Source organism: Budorcas taxicolor, chromosome 21 (assembly GCF_023091745.1).
Source record: "Budorcas taxicolor isolate Tak-1 chromosome 21, Takin1.1, whole genome shotgun sequence".
In the NCBI taxonomy this organism is placed as follows: domain Eukaryota; kingdom Metazoa; phylum Chordata; class Mammalia; order Artiodactyla; family Bovidae; genus Budorcas; species Budorcas taxicolor.
Genome location: NC_068930.1, coordinates 34256010 through 34269940, shown reverse-complemented (window position 1 = coordinate 34269940; position 13931 = coordinate 34256010). Strand labels below are relative to the sequence as shown.

The window sequence follows — 13931 nt, the reverse complement described above, 5'->3', positions numbered from 1 at the left end:
AGCCCAGGAAGCTGCTCCATACACCCACCCCACCCCTTAGCCCATAAGAAGCACAAAATAGGTCTGCATCCCTCACATTCCAAAGATAAGCAAGAATTACAATTAAAAGCTTAACACCAAGGGGAAAAAAAGCTTTGGGTTAGTAACGTACAGCACGGTGACTATAGTTAATAACACTGTTTTGTGTTCTTGAAAGTTGCTAAGAAAGATTAAAAGTTCTCATCACAAGAAAACTATACATAAATTTGTAACTAGACTTATTGTGATCATTTTACAATATATTAATAAACAGGTGTCAAATTGTCTGAAATTAATATTTTTCTAATATCTCAATAAAAAGAAATTTGATTACCAAAAGAAAAAATAAAAGAAGGAAGAAGTGGGTTTCCTTCCAAATCTAACAAGATGGCCATGGAGATACCCACTCCCACCAGGACACCCTCTTCCTTTGTCCAGGATCTTCCAGAGAAGGGAAATTGAAAGGGGTGTCTCGGGGATGTTTGCTGGCATTCAGAGAGGCCAGAGGAAGGAGGGGCCTTGGGAAGTATCTTTGAGCAACCCACCACCTACTAGGGAAGCTCAGGACTCCAACATGGAAGAAGGTTTTCCCTCCCTCGGACCCCTCCTCATTGGCTCCAAGTCAGCCAGTTGGGTCACTCAGGGCAGAGAACCTGAGTGCTGGATGGTGAATCATGAGCTCTAGGGGCTGGAGGCCTGGGTTGACTCCACCACTGGATAACTGAGTGACCTTGGGCAGGTTCCTCTCGGAGCCTGTTCCCTCATCTGTAAAATGGGAACAATGCCCATATGCGTACCTGTTGCTCAGGTGCAACAAGATTAATTTAACTATATGAACAAGGAGAAGTACAGGCTCCTGTAAACGAGACTTTCCCAGGCAGCTGGGCTCTCAAAGGCCCAGATACCCTAGAGCAGGGGTCCCCACCCTCCAGGATCTTATGCCTGATGATCTGAGGTGGAGCTGATGTAATAATAATAATAGAAATAAAGTGCACAATAAATGTAATGTGCTTGAATCATCCTGAAACTACCCCCTAACCACAATCTGTGAAAAAACAGTCTTCCACGAAACTCTTCCCTGGTGCCAAAAAGATTGGGGACCAACGGCCCTAGAGCCTGTGAGGTGGGCTATATGTCATGAGCCAGCGCCCTGCCACAGCTGTGGCTTTTCCTGAGCAATCTGAGCTGAGGCTCCCTGCAGGGAGTAGTGGATGGCTGGGAAGGTGCCCCCACCCACCCCCACTCCTCCCACAGCCCACCCTCCAGAGCGGGAGCAAAAGGGGCCCTATGCTGCCTGGAGAGGCGTTGCTCTTAAGCAGAGGGAGGCAATTAGGGCTGCACGTGGCTGCCAGCATTACCTCAACTCAGAAAAACCTGGAGGCTAAAGCTGGCTCTCCTGGGAAGCGGGGTGGGGGCAGGGGTTGCGCGGTCAAAGTCATAACTGATACCCCGTGAAGATGAGGGACTCAACTGCTTTCTGAGTTACTCAGTCCACACACAGCACAAACAAAAAGCGGTTTTCAAAGTCTGGACTGACAGCTTCAACACTATCTGAGAAATTGCCAGAAATGCACGTTCCCCACCCCCCTCTCCCCATCTACCCTATGGGACACCAGGTTTTCCACTAGGCCTCGATGACTGGCTAGCTTTAAAGTTTGAGAACCGCTGCCCTAGAGAACAAAGATGCCTGAGCATGCCTGTAAAATGCCACCCCATTTTACAGGTGCTAATACTGAGGCTGGAAGGGGGAACTCCAACGGGCCAAAACCAGCAGACAAGTCCGTGGCCAGGCAGGGGGTGGGGATGGGGGTGGCCCCCACGCCCGCCAGCTCACCCCGCGCACTCACCAGGCCGTCGCAGGCGCTGATGGCCGCCAGGCCGCCCTCGAGCTCGGGGTCCTGCACCTCACCTAGCAGGTGGCAGGCGGGGGCACGGGCCCGGATGTGCGCGCGGCCCAGGCCGCCCCGCCGCCGCGTCTCGCTCACGAAGCCGGGCGCCAGCAGGTGTGGGTTGGTGGTCAAGTTGAAACGCAGCTCGCGGCCGCGGTACTGCAGCTCGTAGAAGGTGGGCGCGCTAGGGCGCGCGGACAAGTCCCTCTTGCGCAGCGCGCGGGGCCACAGCTCGTAGGACAGGAAGGAGCCCCCCGAATCCACACGGACCGGGTGCACAATGTCCAGCGCCGCCCGGCCCTCGGAGGCGTGCCCTGCAGGGAGAAGAGCCGAGACGGAGTGGGAGCCGAGAAGGCCGAGGGGGCCCTTGGATTCAAACACCCACCACCTGTGCTGTTTCACCGCTCCGTGCCTCGCGAGCTCCACCCAGGTGATCGCAATAACCTCTTCACAAGTCTCCCTGCTTCCGTTAGTGACCGCTTCGGGTCCCTCTGCTCCAGTCTGATTAGCTTTCCACGTAGTAGTCACAGGGACTCGTTCCAGAGCTGTCAGATCATAACCTTTCTCTGCTCAAAACCCTGCAGTGGCTCCCAGCTCACACACAGCAGAAAACTGTTCTAGCGATGGCCAGGGACGTCCTAGGCAAGGATACCTCCCATCTCATCTCAGCTGCTGCTGCTAAGTCACTTCAGTCGCGTCCGACTCTATGCGACCCCATAGACGGCAGCCCACCAGGCTCCCCCGTCCCTGGGATTCTCCAGGCAAGGACACTGGAGTGGGTTGCCATTTCCTTCTCCAATGCATGAAAGTGAAAAGTGAAAGGGAAGTCGCTCAGTTGTGTCCGACTCTTCGAGACCCCATGGACTGCAGCCTACCAGACTCCTTCATCCATGGGATTTTCCAGGCAAGAGTGCTGGAGTGGGGTGCCGTTGCCTTCTCCCTCATCTCAGCTACACCTCCCGAATTCCCTCTATTCGGCCACTGGCCTCCTTGCTGCTCCTGCTCAAGATTTTGCTTTCTTGTTCCCTCCACCAGGAATAGGCTTTCCTCAGTTTCCCACAGGACTATAAAGCACTGACTTCCTTCAGGTCCTTCCCCAAAGCTTACTCACTTCTTTTTAAAATTGCAACTCCCCGCCTCTCCCTATTCCCCCTTCCCTGCTTTATTTTTCCCCACAGCACGTCTCACATACTGTATCACTTAACATCTGCATTCTTTTTTCTATTTTTCTTTCTCTATCTCCTCCCAGTGTGAACTCTAGGAGGGCAAGAATCTTTTGAGTCTTTGCTGAAGATTTTAAGTGTTCAAGAATGTCTGGAAACTAGTAGTTTCTCAGTATTTGTGTAAAATCTGTAGAAAGGGGATCATACCTTACACTTTGGGGGCTGAAGATTAAATGAACTGAACTACTCCACATATAGCAGTGCCTGGCCCACTGAATACAATGAATACGACTGAATACGATGGCAATTATGATTATTAGATTATTATTAGCCTGATGGATTTTTTAAAGTGCTTGATGGTTCTTCTGCACACATCTCCAGGCCTCCTGAGATGGGGAGTCAGAGAAGGACCACCCAGGTAGGGCTCCCTGGCCCCTCATCACTACCACTTCAACCAAGCAGCTCTAGTTTATTTCTTTCACATTTGAGAGTTCAAATGAAAAGATTCCAGGGCTGGAAAAATTTGCAGAATCCTCTCCTAGTCATTCTGTCTGCTTGATTTCCCAATAAGTCTTGATTCTTAACCTTTTTCTGCCATGGACTCCTCAAAAAAATGTTTTTAAGTGTGTAAGATTAAATGTATAGGAATACCAAGGAAATTCATTATATTGAATTAAAACTGTCAAAATAATTTAAAAAGTAGATGTGAAATCATGTGTTCCTTTCCTAATGCATTAAACAAGATCCAAAGGCAAGTTTAATAACTATGATGTTTTCAAAATAGTGAAAAGCATCAGCCTTATTTCAAGATACCTGCAACTGTATTGAGATTAAAAACAAAGAAAAAAAATTTTTTTTCTTGTCCCTATTGGTAGCTTACCTGTCTCCTGAGAAACCTGTATGCAGGTCAAAAAGCAACAGTTAGAACCAGATGTGGTTCAAACTTGAGAAAGGAGTACATCAACACTGTATATTGTTACTCTATTTATTTAACGTCTATGCAGAGTACATCATGCAAAATGCTGGGCTGGCTGAATCACAAGCTGGAATCAAGATTGTTGGGAGAAACAACAACCTCAGACACGCAGATGTTACTACTCTAATGGCAGAAAGTGGAACTAAAGAGCCTCTTGATGAGGGTGAAGAGGAGAGTGAAAGAGCTGGCTTGAAACCCAACACTCAAAAACTAAGATCATGGCATCTGGTCCCATCACGTTATGGCAAATAGATGGCAAAAAAGTGGAAACAGTGACAGATTTTCTCTTCTTGGGCTCCAAAATCACTGTGGACTGTAGACGGTGACAGCAGTCATGAAATTAAAGGATGCTTGCTCCTTGGAAGAAAAGCCATGAAAAACCTAGATAGTGCATTAAAAAGCAGAGACATCACTTTGTCCATTTGGTTAAAGCTATGGTTTTTCAGTAGTCATGTACAGATATAAGAGTTGGATCGTAAAGAAGGCTAAGCGTTGAAGAATTGATACTTCCAAATTGTGGTGCTGGAGAAGACTTGAGAGTCCCTTGGACAGCAAAGAGATCAAACCAATCAATCCTAAAGGAAATCAACCCTGAATATTCACTAGAAGGACTGATGCTGAAGCTGAAGCTCCAATACTTTGGCCACTTGCTATGAAGTGCCAACTCACTGAAAAGACTCTGATGCTAAGAAAGATTAAGGGCAAAAGCAGAAGGGGGAGGCAGAGAATGAGATAGTCAGGTATCATCACTGACTCAATGACCATGAATTTGAGCAAACTCCAGGAGATAGTGAAGGACAGGGAAGACTGGCATTCTATAGTCCATGGGGTCACAAAGAGTTGGACATGACTTAGCAACTGAACAATAATTGGTAGCTGAATTAGAGATGCTGCTAATACTATTGTGATTTGTTGCTAATATTTGTAATGGAAGGAAATACTGAATTTCACTTCAAGGTTAGAAAAATTAAAGATGTAATATAGTCCCATCCAAGTTCATGGATCCTCTGAATTCTACCCAGGTCCCTGTGGCTATGGATTCCAAGTTAGGACACCTGCAGGAGAGTGTCCAGGTTGCTCCTGGAGAAAGCAGAGAGACATTCAGAAAAGTGCAGAGACTAGCCTAAAGCACACAGAAAGAGTAATAAAGTCTCCCAAATGGCTTCAACCTCCCAGTAACATCCTTCTTCATTCTCAGAGGTCTGTCTCTTGCTGGGTCTCAGTTTCTCCACTGCTAACATCAAAGCTATGACCAACCTAGACAGCATGTTAAAAAGCAGAGACATTACTTTGCCAACAAAGGTCCATCTAGTCAAAGCTATGGTTTTTCCAGTGGTCATGTATGGATGTCAGAGTTGGACTATAAAGAAAGCTGAGCACTGAAGAATTGATGTTTTTGAACCATGGTGTTGGAGAAGACTTGAGAGTCCCTTGGACTGCAAGGAGATCAAACCAGTCAATCCTAAAGGAAATCAGTCCTGAATATTCATTGAAAGGACTGATGCTGAAGCTGAAGCTCCAATACTTTGGCCACCTGATGCGAAGAGCTGACCCATTGGAAAAGACCCTGATGCTGGGAAAGATTGAAGGCAGGAGGAGAAGGGGGCAACAGAGGATGAGATGGTTGGATGGCATCATCGACTTGATGGACATGAGTTTGAACAAGCTCCAGGAGTTGGTGATGGACAGGGAAGCCTGGCGTGCTGCAGTCCATGGGGTCACAAAGAGTCAGACATGACCAAGTGAACATGAGCTGGACTCAATCAAACTTTTCCAACTATTCTGACCACTAGACCTAGTCTTCAGAAGAAATCTCACGTGGACACACACAAAGAAGAGCAGCACTGCTGGGAGTGGGCAGGAACCCCAGGGCTCACGCTCTCGTTCTCTCTTTTCCTTCTCCACAGTTCCCAGGCCCTAAGGTGCAGGTAGGAAACTGGCCCATCTGAGTTTTGTCCCAGCCTCTGGTCCTGCCTAGCTCTGGGGCTTGTCCTGGCTTTATGCCCAGCTCGTGGGATCCTGGCTGCTCATGACAAAGACCCCTCAAGGCCACAAGAATGCCTGAGTGCCCTGCAGCTGTCCTACACGGCTCTCTGTGTAGCTGCTGCTGGGGTGGGAGAGGAAGCCAAGTCCAGCCTGAAGCTCCCTCCAGGCCAGGCTGCAGAAACTCAGCTCACTCTCCAGTTTGTCTCCTGCCAAACCACTTGAAGAGTGCGCTGCGTGGTGTGGCCCCCTGCACCCCCACTGAGGACATCCCCCACTGCCCCAGTGGGCCAGCTATCAGGGCAGTCCTCTAAGAGCATTCTCTGAGAGGCAGGACACAGGGTGGGCTGGAGTGACTTGTTCAGTGACTTTAGGCAAATTGTCCTTGTCTCTGAGTTTCAGGAGGGCACAAGTGCAAGGATTTTTCCAGACTTCTCGGATGAGAATTTGTTAAAAACAAATTCTCAGGCCCTGTCCCAGACCCACTGAATCAGCATCTCCAGGAAATGGGACTGGGAAGCTGTGTTTTTACCAAAAGCCTCAAGGGATTGTAGTCATCAGGGAAGTTAAGAAATTCCTTACTGGACATAAACCTGGCTGCACATCCCCAGTACCTGGAGAGCTCTGAAAAACTGTAGCTGCCCAGGACCCAGCCCAGAGATTCTGATTCCATAGATCCAGAGCTCTGAGGCCCCAGAATCTGTATTTTTCTAAACGTTCTGGGGATTCTGATGGAACCATTTCAAGGCTGGCATCTGGAAGCCACTGGGCTGGATAGTTGAAGACTTCTTGCTCTCTCATCCTCATAAGGGCATTTGGGAGGGCAACTCCACAACCACAGCTTGCAGACTTGTTTTTTTTGTTTGTCAGTGTGTTGATTAGGGAGGGGCAGGTAGTGGTTTGTTAGACTGGCAAAAATGTTGAACAGTATTTAATCAGTTGCCAGTGTTTTTCAAAAAAAGAAAAAATCACATGATTTTGTACAGAAGTCTCAATTTTCAGCTTAAAGTCTTATCGTCCATCCATGTCAGGCCTAAATTCACACTTGTCAGAGGTGGCCCGTTAGAGAGGGCCTGTGCTTCTCCATCTGCCTCAGTCTCCATCACTTCCTATGTGTTCTCAGCACTGTCGCTAAATATAGGTTGCCCCCAGCTTCACACTTGTGCTGTCTTTCATTCAGTAAAGAACTGAATCTCTAACAACAATGGGAAAACAAGGGCTGGGCCAAGAGGCCCTACGATTCAAGAAAAGTGTCTTCCCATCAGCTTTGTTATGTTACCTGCCTGGTCCACGACATTCGGTGTTGTGAGGGAGAGTTAAGCGCCCTAATGTCCAGGAAAATGTATAAGACACCATCCTAGCCCTGAGAAGAAATGGGTGCAGGGCACTCATGATCCATACCCCTGGCACAGAGCTGGGAAAGTCCAAGAGAGGGGAGGAGACAGCCCAGAGATGTATGGGGATGAAGAAGAGCTTTGTCAAAGGGGCGCATGTGACATGTCCCCTTGACATATGGGTACATATTTAAGCATGAGGATGAGGACAGCTTCGCGGTGGGCATCATGTGATAGACCACCAGAGAAACAGGAAAAAGTCAGGTGAGGGGAACAAGCAATAAGAAGCTTGACCCAGGCACGTGTTTTGTGGAATGAGAGACAATGGAGTTACAAAACAATGTAAAAGTGTGAGCATTGAACACAGCTAGACCTGGGTTCAGGTGCCATCTTGGCTACTTAATAGTTGTGTAGCCTGGACAGTCACTTCATCTTGCTGGGCCTCAGTTTCCTCATCTGCTCAGAGTATCCAAGTCAGAAAATTTAAGGAGGGTCATGGAACAAATAGATGGAGAATAAGAAAACAGTTACACTCCAAGGTTTTATTTTAAATGAATATTAAAAGCAGTTCCCTGGGCATGAACCATCACGTCAAGGCTGCTAAAGACAAGCTGAAGGTGTGGGGTGCTGATGCCAATTAGCCCAGAAGTGCTCAGTGTACCAGAAAAACAGAAGCTACATGGCACACTTCTAGGCAATGGCAGTGTCCTCAACTGTATGTGGGTGGGAGACGGCATGATGTGTAAGGCTGGGGAATCAGATCCCCCAGGGAGAGATGGCCCCGAGCTCAACAGTGTCCCTGGGGAGGGATCCACGAACTTGGGGGTATGCAGTCCTGTTCAGAACCCCTGCTCTAGACCTTGGGAAATTATTGCAAGATAGAAATTCAAGAGAGTTATAAAGAAGCATCCTCTTAAGTTCAAAAATGTAAGTAGAAATATGCTGCAGGCAAAAAGCATTAGAAGTAATGTGCTCTATAGTCTGAGCGCCGGGGTCTGCATCACAACTTTGCTATCAAAAGCTGTGAGGCCATGGGTAAATTAAGCACACAGTCTCAGTTCCTCCATCTGTAATATGGGCATGATAATAATCATACCTTAGGTTGTGTGAGAATTCATGTGTCAATACATAAGCGCTTAGTTCAATAGATAGTAACACAAAGCAAATGTGACTAAGTTATGACTGAAAATTAGCAAGAGAAGTTCTCAAGTATACTTAGCTATTTCTTTAAAAACTTCTTTTGCCTAATGACTTAATATTTTAATAAGAAATGTAAAATTACTTACAGGATGTTACCACTTTTACTGCAATAATTTTCATTTTCTTGCTTTATTCTGTATTCATTTTCAATAGTCAATTTATATTGTTTTACTATTAAAATATTTTTAAATGAGGACAGAGTAAGTTAAAAAATAAACAACTCTTTCAGTGTCTCTGATAGCTGATGGCTGGTAGAGATCATGGTGGCTGAAAGTACCACCACCCAGTGCCAGCAAAGGGTAATTGTCCATCAGAGCTGAGCCAGCAGTGCTAAGGCTACTGCAGATGGGAGCAGAGACTGCCAGTGGTTCATGGCTGAGTCTGTCCTGCCAGGAAGGTTATTCAGTTGTGATTGGAGTGCGTTCCTGCCACAACGGGTGTTGAATACTTTGAATATCACTGCTAGGTGACAGAACTGTCACCCTGGAACTTCTACCAGAGAAATGCCAACATGGTGTTTACCCTCACCTCCTTATCGAGTACCTGAGTTACAGTCCAGCTCTTCAAATGACCCATAGCTCATGACAAAGAGAAAAAATAACCAGGGAGTGTGTGACACACGCCCTCCCGCCCCAGTCCATCTGCACTTGTCTGCATGCACGTGTGTGCATGCACACGCACACGGAGCTCACGTGTGAAACAGTGTTTCGGTGGGCCCCTGAGCCAGTCCCAGCAATCCCAACAAGTCCCTTGGTTTGTTACATTTTTCTAAAAGTGAGCCCAAGATGTTTTCTTTGGCCTCTAACAGGGTTGCATTCAGTGGGCAGAGCACCCAGTCTAGGTCAGGCAGATCTAAAGAAAATGACAAAGAGCTCAGCAGCCTCCATGTCAGGGATTCCGAGTGGGAGAGACTGGGGAGGACCTCATGCGACATATCTATAGGGACACTGGAGACAGACACTCACCTGAAGGGTGACCCAGATTAGATAGGAGAGGTGCTTGCCTTTCCTCCACCCCAAATGGCAGGTCCAAGTTTCAGGCCACACCAAGGACTCCCTAATCTTATTGGGTCTACCTGGCAGACTCATAAAAACCACAGCCACCACATGGCAGTCTCTCTGCTCTGTGTGAAGCAAACACATCCAGCATCTCACTGAATTCTCATAACAACCCTTGGAGATAGATACCAGTTTAACAACATGGGCAAGCTCATACATGTGTCTGGCTTGCAGTAGAAGGGGACCCTGACCACGGGCACTCCCCTCCGCCCCCTGACACACACATAACCTTTCTCCCACAGCTGCCAGGGAGCCTGGACCCAAGTTCAGGCTTCAGGGGCACTTCCTTGGGGCAACTACTTTCCTGCTCCCATCACCTGGTTCACCCTCATCGGTCCCCAGCTTTGGGGCAGTGGGAAAACACAGGCTTCACCCACGTAGCCCAGGAGTCTAACCTAGCAGGTCACTCTCCTCTCTGAATCTGTCCTCTCATTTATAAAAGAACTTTCCATCACACACCTTGCAGGGTTGTTGTGGAGCTGATGAGAAATAAGAAGGAGGGATGCTGGCACATGGTAGGTCTCATTAAATATTTGCTCTGTCCCCTACACATTGGTGCTAGACAGGGAGCTTCCTCCCTAAAACACTGCTCCCCTCAAAGGCTTTCACCAGCTGCACCCCTCAATGGTTCCGCGAACCTCTAAGATCAGGCTTAAATGCTCCCTACATTCCGGCCTATATGCTTTTCCAGCCTCACAACCACAATCCCTCTGCTGGGGAGGGAGGTCTTCCCAAAACCCAGCTCAAAGGCCTAACCTAGCCACCCCACCCCCACCCACTCCACCAAGCCCTGTTGGGCTGCACCCACCCACCCACACCCACACATCCCCCCACTTCCCCACACCCCCTTCCAGCCCATCTAAAGTTCATCCATCACACACACACACACCCCCTTCCAGCCCATCTAAAGTTCATCACACACACACACACACACACACACACACACCCTTCCAGCCCATCTAAAGTTCATCCATCACACACACACACACACCCTTCCAGCCCATCTAAAGTTCATCCATCTCACACACACACACACACACACACACACACACACCCTTCCAGCCCATCTAAAGTTCATCCATCACACACACACACACACACACACACACACCCTTCCAGCCCATCTAAAGTTCATCACACACACACACACCCTTCCAGCGCATCTAAAGTTCATCACACACACACACACACACACACACACACACACACCCTTCCAGCCCATCTAAAGTTCATCCATCACACACACACACACACACACACACACACCCTTCCAGCCCATCTAAAGTTCATCCATCTCACACACACACACACACACACACACACACACACACACACACACACACACACCCCCTTCCAGCCCATCTAAAGTTCATCCATCCTTTCAGTCCCTCCAAGCGCGGGCCCCTCTCCTACAAAGCCTTCTTCTCGACTCCCTCGCCTCTACAGCGCTTCTCACTATTCTACCCGCCCCCATGAGACCGGGAGCTCCCAGAGCGCAAGGCCAGGGGGTCCTCTACACTCTTCGATCCTAAATTCCCAGGCCGGACGCTCCAGGAGCTCCGCGGCCCGGCGGACCGGGACGGAGCATGATTCTGGACCCGGGCCAGAGGCTCTTCGGAGGCCAGCCGGGCGGGGCTGGGCGGAGAGAGCCAAGCCCAGGGCCGGGGAAAGAAGCTCCTTCTCCGCGCTGCACTCCCGGCTCCTTCACACTTGGGGGAGGGGGAGGCAGGAAGTGCAAGGACAGCGCAAGACCCGGCCCAGGGAGCCTGAGGGCCGGGCAGGCTGCCTAGAGGCTGGGGACCGGGGCGAGGGGCCGGGGCTCGGCGGGGGACCGCGTAGACCTGCGACCCCGCGACTCCGCCCGCAGCGCCCTGGCCAGCCTGCTTTCCAGAGGAGGCACACTGAGGAGGGCGAGAAACTGAATACATCGTGAGCAAGCCGCGCTCCGTCCAGTTGCTCAGACGGAGATTCCCCGGGAGAGACAGACGCGATCTGCTGCACCCGAGGTGGGGAAACGGGAGCTCGAAGAGCGTGTAAGAAGCTTATTCCGGCTATGGGCAGGGTGCGTAGCGGAGTCGAGGGCTGGGGAAGGCACCCTGAAGGCGCGGTTTCCCTGCCCTAAGCCCACCCCTGTCCTAACACCAGGAGAGTGGGGGGCGACCCCTCCCGGCAGAGCCTGGAGGGAGCGGAATCTGCAGAGGTGAGAAGGGGCTGAACCTAGGCTGGAGAAGCCGGGAGGGGTGGCAGGGCCGGCCGGCCGGGGCGGGGCAGCCACCCACCTGGTGCAGATCCGTGGGCGCCCGGCGCCAGGACCGAGAGGAACAGGAGCAGGGGGCGCAGCAGCGGCGCGGGGCTTCGGGGACTCGGGCCGCTGGGCATGGCCGGGGCCAGGCGGCCGCCGAGCGACCCCTCGCACACGCTCTCGTCCGTCCCGTCCGTTCGCTGCCCGGTCCCGGGTCCGGCTCAGGACATGCCCGACCCGCGTGCAGCTCCCGGAGTCCTGGGCCCGGACTGCCGCCCGGCGGGCGGCTGCGCTCGGCTGCGAGCAACAAAGGCTGCAGGGCCCGCCCCCTCGGCCGGCTGCGGAGGCAAAGAGAAGACTGGAGAATGAGAAGAGGAGAAAGAAAGGGAAGGAGGGAGGGAGGGAGAAACGCCGCGGGCCCCCGCCCCGCCCCTCGGGCTCCTTCCCCCGCCCCCGGCCCGCCCCTCCCGCCCAGGCGCGGCCTCGCCCCGCCCTCGCCCCACCCTCTCGGGCCACTCCGGGCCGGGGCCGACTGCCCACCGCTCAGGGGCGGAGCACTGGGCAGGGTGCACGCAGCGCCCCCCGACGGCCGGTCGGCCGCCCACAGGGCCGAGGGCGCCGTCTGGCGGTGGAGCCAAGAAGGGCCCTCCTGTCCATACCCCGCCGGCGCCCCTCAGAGAATCTGGAATTTCTGGAATTTCTGCCTTGTCCCTAAACTGTGCTCGCGGTGGCGCCCTTCGGTGCACTCCCGGGGCTGCCCTTCTAAAGAAGAGGGACATAGACGCCCCGAGAGGGTCCAGGGTCTCCAAAGCTAGCTGGGGAGAGAGGCCCAGACTCTTCCCAAGGGAGCATGTTTCCTACTTGGGGCAGGGTCCCTCAATTCCTCCCTGCAAGTGTGTTTGCCTGAAGGGAAGCACAGCATTTGGCCCATGGGCTGGAGCCCACAGACTCAGCAGGGGCATCCTGGGAGCTTGGAAGCCTGCCAATCCCAGCCTCGCATCCTCAGCCTCAAACACCCACCATCTGTCCTGTGGCCCCAGCCCTGATTCTAGCTTCCTGCTCCCTCCCTCGATGCTCCCAGAAGCCGTTCCCCATGTCAAAGAACACTCCCACCCTTCACCTTCTGCTTCACTAAACCTGGCCCTACCCTGAGGACCTTCACCTCTTGTTCCTCAGGACAGTAGTGGCCTGCTTTCTTCCCCTGACCAGCCTTTGTGTAGCCTTCTGCCGCCCACATACCTCTTCCCTGTTCCATCTCACATGCACTCGTTCTGGAAGTTCCCATCTGGCTCCTTCACCCCAAGCCCTGCTGTCCTCGGGGACAAATGCAGCACATGGCTACACAGTTGCTTGACCTCCTCATCTCTAATGACCTGTCCCTCCACCTTAGCCACCAGCACTCCTGGGCTCCCTCCTCCCTCCACTGCCACAGCCTAGGTTCTGTCACCCCCGACAGCCCACTCTGAAGTCTCCCGATCAGATGCCCCACTCTCAGAGCACATCCTGATGCCTTTCCCATCCTCCCTGAATAGTCACAGTAATAATATGTGCTTTTCTTCCTCCTTGGAAGAAAAGTTATGACCACCCTAGATAGTATATTCAAAAGCAGAGACATTACTTTGCCGACTAAGGTCCGTCTAGTCAAGGCTACGGTTTTTCCTGTGGTCGTGTATGGATGTGAGAGTTGGACTGTGAAGAAGGCTGAGCGCCGAAGAATTGATGCTTTTGAACTGTGGTGTTGGAGAAGACTCTTGAGAGTCCCTTGGACTGCAAGGAGATCCAACCGGTTCATTCTGAAGGAGATCAGTCCTGGGATTTCTTTGGAAGGAATGATGCTAAAGCTGAAGCTCCAGTCCTTTGGCCACCTCATGCAAAGAGTTGACTCATTGGAAAAGACTCTGATGCTGGGAGGGATTGGGGGCAGGAGGAGAAGGGGACGACAGAGGATGAGATGGCTGGATGGCATCACTGACTCGATGGACGTGAGTCTGAGTGAACTCCGGGAGCTGGTGACGGACAGGGAGGCCTGGCGTGCTGCAATTCATGGGGTCACAGAGAGTCGGACACG

At 51.4% G+C, this 13931-nt stretch overlaps 1 protein-coding gene across 1 annotated transcript in view; it reads right to left on the bottom strand.

Moving 5' to 3' along the window:
* The window catches only part of ADAMTS7 (ADAM metallopeptidase with thrombospondin type 1 motif 7), a 56776-nt gene extending 44776 nt beyond the window's left edge, over window positions 1-12000 (bottom strand). Inside the window, exons 1-2 of the mRNA XM_052659752.1 lie at window positions 11901-12000; window positions 1866-2221 (exon numbers count right to left, since the gene is read on the bottom strand). Of these exons, the coding sequence (XP_052515712.1) occupies window positions 1866-2221; window positions 11901-12000 (456 nt within the window). The remainder of the gene's footprint in view (window positions 1-1865; window positions 2222-11900) is intronic.
* Between the last annotated feature and the right edge of the window lie 1931 nt (window positions 12001-13931).